The 14,533-nt window shown below is 57.4% G+C and overlaps 1 protein-coding gene across 1 annotated transcript; it reads left to right on the top strand.

The window, feature by feature from the left end:
- The first annotated feature begins 128 nt into the window (after window positions 1–128).
- On the top strand, window positions 129–10,551 carry LFNG (LFNG O-fucosylpeptide 3-beta-N-acetylglucosaminyltransferase). Its single transcript, XM_042864368.1, has 8 exons — window positions 129–553; window positions 6,413–6,461; window positions 7,123–7,222; window positions 7,413–7,566; window positions 7,701–7,786; window positions 8,056–8,221; window positions 8,629–8,714; window positions 8,826–10,551. Exons 1-8 carry the CDS (start codon window positions 170–172, stop codon window positions 8,890–8,892), a joined length of 1,092 nt encoding a protein of 363 aa, XP_042720302.1. The 5' UTR covers window positions 129–169; the 3' UTR covers window positions 8,893–10,551.
- Window positions 10,552–14,533: the final 3,982 nt, after the last annotated feature.

Genomic DNA, 14,533 nt, shown 5'->3' on the forward strand with positions numbered 1-14,533 from the left:
CGCGTGGAGGCGGTGCCGGCGCCGGTCCCTCCCCGGGCGGGGCGGGGGCAGTTTAAAGGCGGCGGCGGCGGCGCGGCGGGGGACGGCGGAGGTGCGGACGGAAGGCGGCCGGTGGCGGCGCGGAGCGGGGCCGGGCAGGGCGGTGGAGGTGGCAGCGAGGAGGAGGAGGATGCTGAAGAGCTGCGGGAGGAAGCTGCTCCTGTCCCTCGTGGGCTCCATGTTCACCTGCCTGCTGGTGCTCATGGTGGAGCCGCCGGGCAGGCCGGGGCTGGCTCGGGGAGAAGCCGGCGGGGCTCAGCGGGCGCTGCAGAGCCTGGGGGCTGCCCGGCCGGCGGGGCAGGGGGCTCCGGGCCTCCGCAGCTTCGCCGACTACTTTGGGCGGCTGAGCCGGGCACGCCGCGAGCTGCCCGCCGCCCCGCCGAGCCCCCCACGGCCGCCAGCCGAGGACATTTCGCCCCGCGACGTCTTCATCGCCGTCAAAACCACCAAAAAGTTCCACAAAGCGCGGCTGGAGCTGCTGCTCGACACCTGGATCTCCCGCAACCGCGACATGGTAAGGTCGCGCCCGGCAGGTGCCAGCGGGTCCGCGCCGCTGCCAGCCTCCTCTTTGCGCGCCCCTCCGGGTTACCGGGGGGTTCCGAGGTCGGGTTGGTGGCTTTCAGGAGGGGGAGAGATGCGGGTTGGCTTCGGGAAGAGGGAGAGACGGAAGGAGCTTGGCCGCCCCTCACTGAGCGGTCAGACCCAAAAAGCTCTGAGCGCCCGCGGAGGGTTCTTCTCCTTAAGCTGCTTTCCGCTGGGGAAACTGAGGCATGGTGCAGGGCCATTCCCCCCATTTCTTTCCCCCCCCTCCCTAGGGCCGTGCCAGGAGCTGGGCAGCACTGGGGGCTCCGGCTCCAGCCCAGCCTCCCCGGCACCCCGCCGTCTGCACGGGCTGACACTTTCGCTGTCCTTCAAGTATTGGAACCAAACTTACAAGAAAGGGAAAAAAAAGCATTTCCTTAGGAAATGTGCCTGGCCATCTGCTCTTGAGACACTTTTCCTAGCCGTAGGCAGCTTCCCGAGCCAGTGAAGCCCGGTCCTAACCTTCCCATCCGACTGTCTTCACGTGTTTCCTCCTGGCCCGGAGCTCAGCTCTTCGCTGTTTGTCGGAAGCCTGAAGTGGCGGCGGTTGGGACCGACGGGTCCCTGCCTCCTTCCTCGGCTGCGTCGGGCCCTGCCGGCCGCCCCGAGCACCGCAGATTATTTTCCCTTTAATGTATTTTACCGTGTTTTATCCCCTGGGGATCTTTTCCCTCTTTCTGCTCGGGGTTTGGCAGCGGCTCAGCCTCCCTCCCTGGTGCGGTTATTTAATGGAAGCCTCTATTATGCTCCGCTGTCACTGCTAAGGGGGTGGAGAGCTGTGGGGGGGATGGGGGGGGAGCGAACGCTCTTTGAGCACCTACAGTTGATCCTGGGAATGGCTGCTCTTCTCGCCCCCCGTCCCCCCCTCCAGTGAGCTCCGGCTTTCTTCTGGTTTTTTGTTTTCTTTTTTTTGCTTTGTTTTGCTCCGTTTGTCCGTTTGGATTCCCAGAGCCCCGCGCCTCGGCTCTCACGCTGTCCCCCTGGGCACGCTAACAAAGCCCCTTTTCTCCCGGCGCAGAGAAAAGGCTTCGCAGCCTCTTGTGTGGCACTTTCCATGGGAACGGGGGAGCCGGAGCCGGCCGTGTTCAGGTCAGGTTGCCTAGAGATGAGGGCCACGAAGCCAGGGGGGTTGCAGCCCGTGAGGTGCCCGCCCGACAGCCGCGCGCTGAGTGATGGCCCTTGTGTGGCACTTGAGGACGAGGGGCTGTGAGAGCCGGCGGCACCGCCAGCTCCTGCGGGGGCATCCCGTGCTGCTGTTGTCGGCTCTGTGCTTCCTGCACTGCCCGCAACGTCTGCCTTTGGGAATCTATGGGGCTCCTCCAGGCTTGGGTCTGCCTTGGGCTCCTTCAGATTTGGAGACGTGTTTTGGTGTCGGTGCAGTGCGGCTCCTCCCCATCCCTCCTGCATCACCACCCGGCTGGGGATGGGTGTTTGTGCCCTGTGGTTTGTGGTGGGCTCCAACGTCTCTCTGGCTCTGAGTCAAGCCCGTCTCACTTCGGGTGTGCTGAGGGGAAGTTCCTTCCCTGATGCAGCATCTCTCTCCCCCTCCAAACCTCCTCCTTTGCAAGAAGGGATTAAATCTGGCAGGTACCTCCAGCCTGCCCCTGGCAGATAGGGGGAATAGCTATTGTGTTCCTCCCGGCCGCCCTTTGTTCTGCCTACAATAGGCCCCGTTTCCTGTGCTCTGGCCCATTGCACCGCAGTGCTCTCAGGGCAGCGGGCACCCCTTCTCCTTCCTGCTTCTCTCTGTGCAGAGGGCAGAACCCCGTTCCCTGCTCAGTGCTCTGTGCAATGCAGCCAAGGCTGAGGACAGGCAGCCCTGGGGAAGAGTTATGGGGCTTTTCCCGTCCTTGCTCTGGGGGGCATTCCTAGTTGTCTCAGTACTGTATCCTTAGGATGTTGGAGCGCAGCCTGGGGAAACTGCACTTGAAAGAGAAGAGGGAGGAAAGTGGCCATCATGCAGAAATCCTGGAGCCAGCGAGCCCAAACCACCCAAAAAAACATCCAAAAAGCCATCCAAAAAACCATCCAAACCCACTGTTTCCTGCCGTAGCAGAATTGCTAAAGAAACATCCCAGTCCTGGGGCACACAGGGCAGCGGGTGCTCGGCACACGCCATGTTGCCCACGGGGAGCCAAGGCAGGGCTGGCATCACGTTGCAACCCCATCCCACCTGCGTGGGAGCTGCTCGCTTCCCCCAGCAAAGCGCGATAATTGCGGGCTTTGAAAAATTCCTGCTCCCGGCACAGAGGAATGCATTTGCCTTCCAGACAGCACGCTCCTCCGGTGGTGGAGCCCAGATTTCTCTAGCACCTTGGCCGCAGTTCCCATCCTGGGGGAGAAGCGCACGTGTCCCACTTAGGTGCCTGTTGGGGTGGGGTGGTGTTAGTGCCAAACCTGGTCCTGCTCGGTGCCCCCAGTCCTGGGGTGTGCTGAGCACAGCTGAGCTCAGTTCATGTGTGTGCATTCCTCCCTTTGCAGCCCCTGTGGATTTTTCTGTAGGGGGAGGTTTGAGCAGGGCCACAGGCACTGTCTGGGCCGTTAATTGCCCGCCCATAACGATGCTGCCATCCTTGTCAATAAGAGTGTGGCGTGCCTGTAGCGCCAGGCTGGAGGGCGGGGGACCCTGGCTGCACAATGAGCTCATTGTTTGCACGAAGGTTATTAAAAAATTATAGCATTTAAAATTACAGTGGAGGATTCTTCCTCCTTACTGTGAGGAGCCGGGGGGAGGAAGGGCCCTTAGCTTCTTGCCAGCATGGTGCTCTGCAGGGCTGTGCCCTGCAATCCCAGTGCCAGCCCAGAGCCCATCTGGACACAGAGTTGGTGATAGGGACAGTACTGCTGTGCTGCTCTCAACCCAGCGAAGTGAGCAGCTGGTTCTCTCCTCCTTTGGGGGGAAAAAGAGGTGAAAGAGCCCCCCTGGTGGGGGCTGGAGTGCTCCTAGCACAGGGAAGTAAGATGTGGGGAGGGTGCAGGGTTGGTGTGCTATGGGGTCATGGGGCTGAGGTTCCCCTTTTGCAGGGGGGGAAGGTGGCGTGGGTGTGATGTGTCACCTTTGCCAGCCCTTCTGGAGCACTGTGCAATGTGGCATAAAGAGGAAGGCTGCCTGCCCTCAGCTCTGCCTGACCCATAGGATGCTCTGCGCAGCTCAGAGCAAACCCACGAGCTCACCCAGCAGAGGGGAAATGAGTCACTGCGAAAGGAGAAACGGAGGGGAGGGTGGCAAAACCTAAAGAAACACTGTCCCCAGGGGAGAGGTGGTGGCGGCTGGGGGACTCCAGCCCTGTGCTTACACATTGGGGCTGACGCATTCCCCCGGCTGCAGGGACCCTTGGGGTACCTCTGTGCAGGGCTGGGCGCAGCGGGGGCAGCTATTGTTTGGTGGGGCTTTGGCATCCTGTGTTTCTTGAAGTTGCACTTTTGAGAACAATGAGGTTTCCTGTGAGTCCCGGGGCAGGGGCTGTGGGCAGGCAGTGTGCCGCCAGCGGGCCCTTCCTCCCCTCTGCTCCCCTGAAGAAATTAACTGTGTGGGAATGTGAGAGGTCTTGGACCTGTTCAGCACTGTAGTGGGGAATGGGGATCGCGTGGGCCTAGAGGTGGTGTTGACTTAGGGCTGCAGTGTCCCATCTTACTTGTGGGTCAGTGTTGTGGCTCTGTGTGCTGTGCTGTGGGGTGGGGATGCTGAGGGTGCTCATTGCAGTAGCACTAATCCTGTTCTGGGGTGGGGTGCTGTGCTGTGCAGCTCTGCCCATGTTTCACTCAGTCTCAGCCAAGCAGGGGCCAGCACAGCCCTTGAGCTCAGTGATTGTGTCCCACCTGTGACTTCTTCCCTATCCTTGGGCTGTAGGGCCAGGTCCCACTGCTGTCAGAATGGGGCTTCTTCCCCATCATATGGGGATGCTCTGATCCGTCTTCCAGCCCTACTGACAGCTCCTGCTCCAGGAGCTGTGCAGGAAGGTCACAACTTGTCTGTAACAAATGCAGACAAATCAATGAAAAAAAAATGAGAAAGGCTGTCACTAGCTTGGCTTTAATTGAAGTTCTTGGCTGGGTCCTGGCAGCAGGAGGTGAGGAACCTTCCTTGCAACAGGGCTGTGTGCCCAACCATGTCCCCAAGGCGCCACCAGCATGGGGAACCCTGCAGGGATGTGCAGGGGAGAGGCTGGGAGGAAGATGCATCGTTTGGGTGAGAACTTGGTGAAGGTGAGCAATAAGCAATGGTCCCCACAGCCTATTTATAGAGGAGCGCTCTGCAGGGTTATTTTTGGAGCTGTGCAGTGGCACAGATGGTGCTTCTGATCTAATGCAGCAAACGTGTTCTGTCTCAGAGGCTGTGGGTGCTGAGGGGATGTTCCAGCCCCAGCACCTCGGGGTGCATGCATCCCTTGGAGCCCTTCCTGTTCCACAGCCCCTTGCTGGTGGGTTCATGTCCCCATCCCACACTGAAACCCTTTGCTCAAGGCCATGCTGATGGATTCAGGGCTGGCCTTTCTCTCCCCAAACCCAGGGGTGCCCAGCAGGCACGTGGCGGTGCGTTTGTGAGAATTTGCCTTCCCACTTTAACTCTTCCATTTTCAAGCCCTCTGAGGGTCACTTGCAGCCCCGTGCCCTCCTTCAGCAGCTCCCAGCTCTCCCCTCCGCTGGGTTAACCAGCGCAGCTGTATGCTAATGACCACCGCTGCCTGCTTAACTCTGCTCTGCTGAGTAAAGTCAGCCCCGCACCCGCTATTGTGCAGACCCCGCTCCCTCCCCTCATAACCCACAAAACCCCCACACGCCGCTGGGGCCGGCTGCCTGCGGGGTGGCACTGAGTTTCCAGCTCGCTTGGAATTCATCATCCCGTGTCCCCCTCCCACCACCTCCTGCCTTCCCCCCCAGCCCTTTTGTCTTTCTTCTTCTGCCCTTTTGTGCACGTCTGGTTTGTAATAGCGCTTGGCAGCTGGTTGTGGTTCCTCTCCTCCAGCTTTGTTTGCCGTGCGCTGATTGATCGCGATGCCTTTCCTGCTCCCCTATTCTCTGCTTCTCGCCCTTCTCCAAATGCAGGGCAGACAGCAGCCCCCAGCCCCTCCTTTCCTGGGTGACATATGCCAGGAATTAGCTGTGTAAATAGAGGAGTGCAGCCGGGCAGGCAGTGGGTAACAGGAGACAGTGACCTCCTGTCAGTGGGCACCTATGGTAACAGGAGACAGTGACCTCTGTGGGGCTGTCAGTGGGCACCTATGGGTGCCAGCACCCTGCAAGTATTGCCCGGGGAGGTTGTGGGTGCCCCCTACCTGGAGGCAGTTCAAGGCCAGGCTGGATGGGGCTGTGAGCAACCTGTACGAGAGGGAAGTGTCCCTGCTTATAGCGGGGGGTTGGAACTAAATATCTTAAGGGTCCCTTCTAACCATTCTATGATTGTGCAGGTGGCTGGGGCTGTTGACACAGGTGGGGATGAGGGCAAACACACCTGGCCAGCTGCTTTGGCATTGCCATCTGTGCATGTTGGTTGTTCCAGATGAGGTCTGAAGTCCTGGCTTGGATGGAACTGTTGGCTGCGCCTGCCCTGTGCTATCCCCAAATCTCACATGGGGGGTGCTGGTGGGATGCTCCCTGCTGCTGCTTCCTTGTGGGATGTGCTGGGAAGGGGCTGTGCTTTGCAGTCTTCATCCAAGACTGAGAGCATCATGGGGGTTGCTGGGTTTTAGCCAGGAGGGAGAACTTACTCATCATGAGGATGTTGGGACATGGCCAGAGCCCTGCTGTCTCAGCCCTTTGGTCCTCAAAGGTGCCTCGTCTTTTCTTTCAGACCTTCATCTTCACGGATGGGGAGGATGAGGAGCTGAAGAAGCAAGCACGTGAGTCCCTTTGTGTGAATGGGCTGAGTGCGCGGTGCCTGGGGCTGTGCTGGAGTCCTGCCCAGCACCCCCGACCAGGGGAACGCCAAAAAAAAAAAAAAGAAAGTCGAAATGCTGCAGTGTAGACACGGGGTTTTATGGGGACGTGGAGCTGGCAGCCGCTCCCCGGGGTTGGGGTCAGCTCAGCCTATTCTCCCCATGCAAATGACTCCTTTTCAGGCCGGGAAGCAATTCCCTTTGAGCTGGGCAAGCAAATAACAGGTGGCCGCTGTGGGAAAAAGCAGTGGGAACAGAGCGAGGTTTTGGCTGTCACATCCTGGGTGGAGAAGCCGGGCCACAAACATCCCCTCCTGCCCCTCCATCCATCCCCTGCCCTTGCACTCAGGGTGGCTGGGGCACATCACCCACGGTGATGCGGGGGGGTTGTACGTAGCCCTTGTGCATGGCTCAACCCCTTTCCATCTGTATCCCTATGCCTTACCTCATAGTTTTCCCCCAAATTTGTCCTTTTTCCAAAACAACGTGGCACAGAGACCACTGGGTGCCACGGATGCCCTTGGGATCCCTCCCACTGCACCTGGGGTGCGCACAGTGAAGCATCCACATTTGAGGGAGCAGGATACTCCAGCACTGGGCTTTAACCCACCGTCTCTTCCCTCAGGAAATGTCATCAACACCAACTGCTCAGCTGCGCACAGCCGTCAGGCCCTGTCCTGCAAGATGGCTGTGGAGTATGACAAGTTCATCGAGTCTGGGAGAAAGTAAGGAGTGCCTGGGTCTGCCTGGAGGGGGTCGTGGCTGTAGTTCATCATGGGTTGCATTTTGGGGGGCTGTAATTCATCATAGGGTTTGCATTTTTTGGGGCCACAATTCATTACGGGGTCAGGGAAGCCCATGCAGGGGCAGGGAGCTGCCCCAGCCTGATGGGACACGGTTGTGCTGATGCCACAGGTGGTTCTGCCACGTGGATGATGACAACTACGTGAACGTGAGGACGCTGGTGAAGCTGCTCTCCAGCTATCCCCACACACAGGACATCTACATTGGGAAGCCCAGCCTGGACAGACCCATCCAGGCCACGGAGAGGATCAGCGAGAACAAGATGGTGAGAGGGGCACATGATGGGGGGATCACGAGGCATCATCACACCATGGCATTGGAGGGAGGTTGGGCTTAATTTGGGCTGGGCTTTGCTTCATCAAGAGGTGGTCTCATTGCCTTTGCTCCCCTCTCTCGCAGCACCCTGTGCATTTCTGGTTTGCCACGGGAGGAGCAGGGTTTTGTATCAGCCGAGGGCTGGCGCTGAAGATGAGCCCTTGGGCCAGGTAAGAGTGTTGGCATTGCTCTTCCATGGGGACTCAGCATGGTTCCAACGGGGCACAGAAGAGCGACAACACCTTTAGGGACGTTTGAACAAGTCCTACCATTTTGCTCTCTTTGCTTTGATGGGGTTTTCTGCAGGGGCTTGAAAACAAGCTGGGAAGCACCTCCATTCCCCCAAACTTAATTGCTTTTTAGTCAGAGCCTGGACTCCATGGGGTGCCCACATTCCCCTGGGCTTTGCTCCTCTGCAGCTCCTTTTGTCTCCCCACAGTGGGGGCCACTTCATGAGCACTGCAGAGAAGATCCGCCTGCCCGACGACTGCACCATTGGCTACATCATCGAGTCCGTGCTGGGTGTGAAGCTCATCCGCAGCAACCTCTTCCACTCTCACTTGGAGAACCTCCACCAGGTGCCCAAGACAGAGATCCACAAGCAGGTAACTCTGGGATGGACGGAGAGGTTGGGATGGACAGCACTTTTGTATGGTTTTACCCATTGGGAATTGGGCATGCAGTGGGATTTTGGGAACCTGGAGCAAGGCCCCATCTGAGCTGGGGTGGTCTGGGCTGAGCTCTGGTCTGGGTTACTCAGCGCACGTCCCCCAGCCAAGTGCCCTACAGCAAGGATTACATCCAAGGTTTGTTGGATGGGTTCCCTTTGGAGAGGTCACCTTATTCTTGTCGAGCAAAGTGGGTATCCCAGCTATGGTATGATAGATGTGCTTTTAAACAGTCAGTGGAGAGGGAGAGTCCCCTCAGCCACCCCAGCAGCAGGACCAGGGGTGAATTTTGCAGCTCTCAATTGATCCCCATGGCTGCTTGACCCCCTGTGTTGTTCCCCCAGGTGACACTAAGCTACGGCATGTTCGAAAACAAGCGCAACTCCATCCACATGAAGGGAGCCTTCTCCGTGGAGGAGGACCCATCCAGGTGAGATGGGGGGGGTTCCCATCCCGCTCCTCCCCAGCAGGAGCTCCCTTGGCCTGTGCCACCGTGTGGCCGTCGCCACCGCGTGCTCAGCATCCCCCTTCTCCTCCTCAGGTTTCGCTCTGTGCACTGCCTGCTGTACCCCGACACGCCGTGGTGCCCCTCCAACGTGGTGTACTAGGAGACAAGTGTCCCCTCCCAACCTCGTCCCGAATCTCCCCGGTATCCGACGGGCGTGTGGGACCTGCGTGCGTGCAGGTGTGTCGGTCCTCCAGATGGACCTCGTTGCTGTGGTATTGCACAGTGTGTGTGTGTGTATGTGTACTGAAGGCTGCTGTGCGGCCCTTTGTCCCCTGCCCACCCTGCCCTGCCTGGGGATGGCGAGCGGGGACGGGTCCTGAGCACTTAACCCCAGGGCATGGGGTGAGCCCCTGCCCGCCGGCAGCCCCGCGCCATGCGTGGGGAGCGCAGCTCTGCATCCCCCCGCCTAGCTTTTCTTGATTTCCTCCCAGATGTTGGTTTGTTTTTGGTGTGTTTGCCCCTCTCCCTCCCCCCCTCCCCCCGGCTCTACCCCCTTCCTCTTTCCTAGCCCCCAAGTCTCAGCATTGAGGCTCCGGCTCCTTGGTCAGGGTCACAGTTTTACACAGTCTCATTCCTCCACGGCCACAGCAAATGCGAAGCCCGGTGCCAGCATTCGCACCATTCCCCGGAGCCCCCAACATCCTGCTGAAATGTTTTCAGCGGCGTAAATCTATGCACTATTTATAGAGACCAATTTAAAGACTTTCTATAAATACAGGGAGAAGAGGGAGGAGGGCTTTTCCGGAGCTGTGTGTGCACAGCGCTGCTGTGCCTCCCCGCTGTCTCCTCCTGGGTTGAGCAGGGGCACCCCACATCCTGGCACATAGCATTTGGGGGAGCCCTGTGGGTGTCCCCTCCCAATCTGTGGGGCCAGAGCATCTTCCTTCAGGTGGGTGCTGCTGGGGTTGCTGGAGCATCTGGGATACTTGTGTGTATGTGTTGGTTCCCAGCCTGGCATTGCTCTTTGGTGCAATGGGAGTGTGATGGGCACCCTAAAAACACAGGTGCCCCCCCCCCCCCCTCTTCCCCCCAAGCTCTGCCATGTATTGGTCCATGGCTCTGCTGGGCAATCCAAGAGTGGGTTTCCACATTCCCAGGTACAGCCAGAGCAAAACCAGTTTGGGAAACGCTGCCTGGGATCAGTGTTTGCCGTGAGCCAAGGATGGATGTAACCCAGTGCAAGGAGAGTGGGGGACTCCATGTCCCTCATATCCCTTTCTGTGTCCCCTTAAGGGGAGGATCACGGGGTAGAGCCGGAGCTGAGCATTTCCAACCCAAAGCTGAGTGAAAATGGCCCATAATGGGTGTGTTGTACATATGTTATTGTGCCAGTATTTTTTTTACTGTGCCTTTTTATAAAAAGGAGGAGAGAAAAAAAAAGAAAAAAAAAAAAAGAAAAAAAAAAAAAGGAAAAACAAGAAACCACAACATGGAGAATTATGTAGACTTTAAGATGCTTTTTATACGTTTTCTGTGGATCGGAAAAGAAGAAAAAGACAAACGGCCTTCTGATAATCTGTTCAAGAAAGAGGAAGAAAAAGAGGAAAAAAAAAAAAGGAAAAAAAAATGGCGATGTCTTGTAACTATCACTTACCTTAATTTATATGTTCCAGTATCTGGAACGTCACTCTGTGCTTTTTGTAAGTAGGATGTGTCTAAAGGCGATAGCTGTGGGGTGGGAAACCGGCGTGGGCAGCGCGTTCTCAGGGACGTGAACCCCTTCGCTGCCGCCGTCACCAATAAAGCAGCTTTGGGCTGACCCCCGTCCTGCTCTCTGTGTCTCTGTGTGGCCGTTCTCTCTGTTCTCACGGGTACAGACCCACCGAGCTGGGCTCATCTCCTCTTTCCCCTTCCCCAAAAGGCTCTATTGGGGTTTAACACCTCGGGAAGGGCTTTTCCCAGGCTCGGGGTCAGGAGGGAAGGTGTGAGCCGGCTGTTGGCAGGGAGGTGTGAAGAGCTGCAGGCGGACGGCCGCGTGGGAAGGCTGCAGGGGGCTGCGGGGAGAGCCCCTTCCATAGGGCACCAGTCCTAGGAAGGAGCCCTCAGAAGGGCCAGCATCACATCTGTCCCTCCCCTTTCCCCCCCACTTCCTCACCCAGCGCTGTTTGCGCTCAACCCCAGCGGCTTTCATCTGCGACTCATCTTCTCCTTCCTCTGCCCCCCGCCTTCCTCTTCACCCAGCATCTCTATCAGAGTTTTTTTTTGTGTGTCTCGAGCTGCACTTACTTTCCAGTTTCGCTCAAACTTCTCAGTTATCAGTGCTAAAAATACACCCTTGGCAGGAAATCAGTGTGTGCTAAAACACCTCAACCCAACACACCCCCGCAGCCCCAGGATGAAGGAAGAGCCCCCTCTGACCCTTTATTGGGGTGATACAGGCAAAGAGGCTACAGGAACCCCTGGACAGCCCCTTTGTGCACTGTGCCTTCCCTTGGCTGTCCCTGTGGGGCACCCGGGGCAGCTCAACACCCACCCTAAGCACCCATTTCCAGCAAAACCCCGGCTACGTGCTCCTGCTCTCCCTCCTCTTCTTGCAATGGGGGAAGCCCAGCACTGGGTTGGAGCTGCTAGGAGTTGGGGGGGGTGGGCTGCACAATGTCTGGAAGTGGGGAAACACCAAAATATGGAAACAGAAATCATATTAAAAAAAAAAAAAAGAAAAAAAAAAAAGAAATGAAAGCACCCAGCGTGCCCCGGGGAGCAGCGCAGGCAGAACACAGCGGCCTCTCCCTCTCTACTCGTGGGCTGAAAAGTAAATAAATAAATGCATTAATAAATAAAAGGGCAACGAAGCCCTGCCCTGCTGCTCTCACATACTTGGCGGCTGCGTCGGGACAACTCGCTTTCATCTGTGCTGCTGTGGGACGGTGTGGGACGTCCTGTTTATCCTCAACTGCCGACAACTCGGTGCCTTTCAGAAGGAGTGAGGGGACAAACCGGGCTGGTGGGGACACGGCTGCTGCGGAGGGAGCGCTGCTGTGCCACTGCCGGGCCCCAGGGATGCACCAGCATCGGGCTGAAGGCTCTCCTGGCCCTGCAGGGAGGAAAGCTCTGCGTTAGTCATTTTTGCTGCTCTCTCTCATCCCCCCAATTGGAACACACACCCTTTTTTTTTTTTTTTTTTTTTAAATTTGCATTTGGGTCACTTCATGTGCTGGGCTTTGTGTGAATTGCTGCTTTCCCAGCTGCTGGCGGCGCGGGGGGACTTGTGTTAGTGCTGCAATAGGACAAGAACTGCTCCTGGCAGCAGCCCCGGCGAGAAATATTTGTGAATCGGGACGGGAGGGGTGGCAGGAGACGGGGAAACTCGTGTGAATCCTCTCCAAGCTCCACTTCTAGCCAGTAAACTGGGAATGCTTGTGGGAAATGAAGATAAAAGCAGATGAATCACAGGGCTCGAGCAACGCACACATCAATTCCTATCCATTCGTCCATCTATCCATCCATCACCCACCCACTTGTTTACCTACCTGGGCTGGACGTTGCCCATCCCAGCACTGTGAAATCAGAGCCTGTCGATGGGACAGCTTTCCCCAAAGCAGCCCCCTGCATCTCCCACCTCCCCCCGAACATTTTTGCTGTTTCCCACACCACATCCCTTGCAGATGATTTAAAAAAATAACACTCTCAAGCCCTCCGAAGCGTGTTTTTCTCTTCCTGCCTCCTAAGAGCAGCCGTGTCCCTGTCAAAACCAATTCCCCTCCTTCCCCTGGCCCCAGCTCCCAGCCCCCGGCTGCTTCTGGTTTGCCTCAGCTCAGCGCTGTGCTCCTGCAGCCACAACGTGAGCCAAGAGCGGAGGAGGAGGCGCACGGGAGATGAATTGAGCATCTTAAACACAGCTGGGAGCACTTCCCACGGCACTGCTGGACAAAGCCGTGGTCCCATTGTAAAGCTCCTCTATATGGCTCTACTGTACAGCCCTGCTGCATGGTCCCACTGCGCAACCCTGCTATACAGTGCTGCTGGGATGCCTCCATTGAGGGGGTCAGCGCTGGGTTTGTGCTTGCCCCCATTAGGTGCAGGGGATCACAGTGACAGTGCAGGTGATGCTCCAGTTATGTCCCAATAACCGTCTCGTGCTTTTCCAGAGCCAACAAATGAAGGACAAGCTGAGCATGAGTGCATTGTAGCTGATACAGGCTATGTATCTCTCTCCCCAAAATAACTCACCCCAAACTGTACTCTGGTCTACGAGCACCTATCAGACCTGCAGACACAAGTCATCTTGGGGGGGTCATGGGGCCTGCTTCCAGCCGGAGCATCCCATCCCATCCCATCCCATCCCATCCCATCCCATCCCATCCCATCCCATCCCATCCCATCCCGGACTCCTAGCAGCTGTGTTCAGATCATCTGAGCGATGATTTATGGGGTAAGAGCATCCCGTGCCGTGCTGTTTGGCTGGTGGGAACAGGAAGGGAGGTGGGAGCAGAGCCCGCTCATCACTACATCTGTAACACCTCTTAGGTTCCTGCACAGCTGGGAGGGATTAACGGCCCGTCCTGAGCGCTGAGCGGGGATCTCACCGTGGGCCCTGCGGGTTGCTGTGCCCCACGGAGCCGGCTGGGGAGCCACAGCCCTGCAGTCCGCATTGCTGCCTGCTCGCTCCTCCTGTGGCTGCCTCCGCCTCAAAGCCTTCCGATTGCCGAGTGCAGGACTTCAGCATCCCCACGCGGTCAGAGAGATCTGGTTCTCCCCGTTCGGGGAGCAGGGAAACCGGAGCCCTGGCAAGAAGAGCGCGCAAAGACATCTGAAAGCATCTCCCCAGGGCATCCCTCTGTGCCTTATCTGCGAAGATGGAGATCTAACGGACCACTACTGAAGGCTGAGTAGAGGGTGAGGTTCATCCAAACACGTTCCTCACACTCCCCTCCGTCATGCAGGCACCAGCCCTGCCTCGACCCACGCAAGTGAGCAAAGCCTGCCGGGCACAGCCAGCTGCCAGCACTGGGAAAGGGCACGGGCTGCTCCCATCCCTTGGAGGGTCACCACCTGGTAGAATATTTACCTGCTGACTGCCGGGGGCTTCATTTTCTCTCCTGCCATCAGCTGCCTGTTGCTGCTCCAAGCTGGGTTTAATCAGCACATGGATGGAAGACACAGGTGCTTCTTTTAGGGGGTGAATAAGAAGAGAAGAGGCAAATCTGTCAATTATTAATGAAGGGAGGAAATCTGGTTCCTGGTGGATTCGCATCATAGAATCACAGAATGGCCAGGGTCAGAAGGGACCTCAAGGATCACGAAGCTCCAACTCCCCTGCCACATGCAGGGCCACCAACCTCCCCATTTCATACCAGACCAGGCTGCCCAGAGCCCCATCCAACCTGGCCTTGAACACCTCCAGGGATGGACGGGGCATCCACAGCCTCTCTGGGCAGCTGTTCCACCACCTCACCACTCCCTCTGTAAAGAATTTCCCTTGACATCCAACCTAAATCTTCCCTCCCTCAACTTAAAACCATTTCCCCTTGTCCTGCTGTTATCAAACTTTTCAAAGAGTTGATTCCCCTCCTGTTTGTGGGCTCCCTTCAGGTACTGAAAGGCTGCAATGAGGTCACCCCGCAGCCTTGCCTTCTCCAGGCTGAACAAGCCCAGCTCCCTCAGCTTGGGGGAAAGGGGCATCAGGGTGAAAAGGCAGCAAAAAGCCATTGGTGTTTCTGCACTGCACCAATGGCCTCACAGCACATCAATAAATATTGCATTGAAGAGTCAAAGCCTCACTGAAGGATGCCAGCCCAGCC

Source organism: Lagopus leucura, unplaced genomic scaffold (genome assembly GCF_019238085.1).
Source record: "Lagopus leucura isolate 7727_CA_CO unplaced genomic scaffold, USGS_WTPT01 Super-Scaffold_760, whole genome shotgun sequence".
Classification (NCBI taxonomy): Eukaryota; Metazoa; Chordata; class Aves; order Galliformes; family Phasianidae; genus Lagopus; species Lagopus leucura.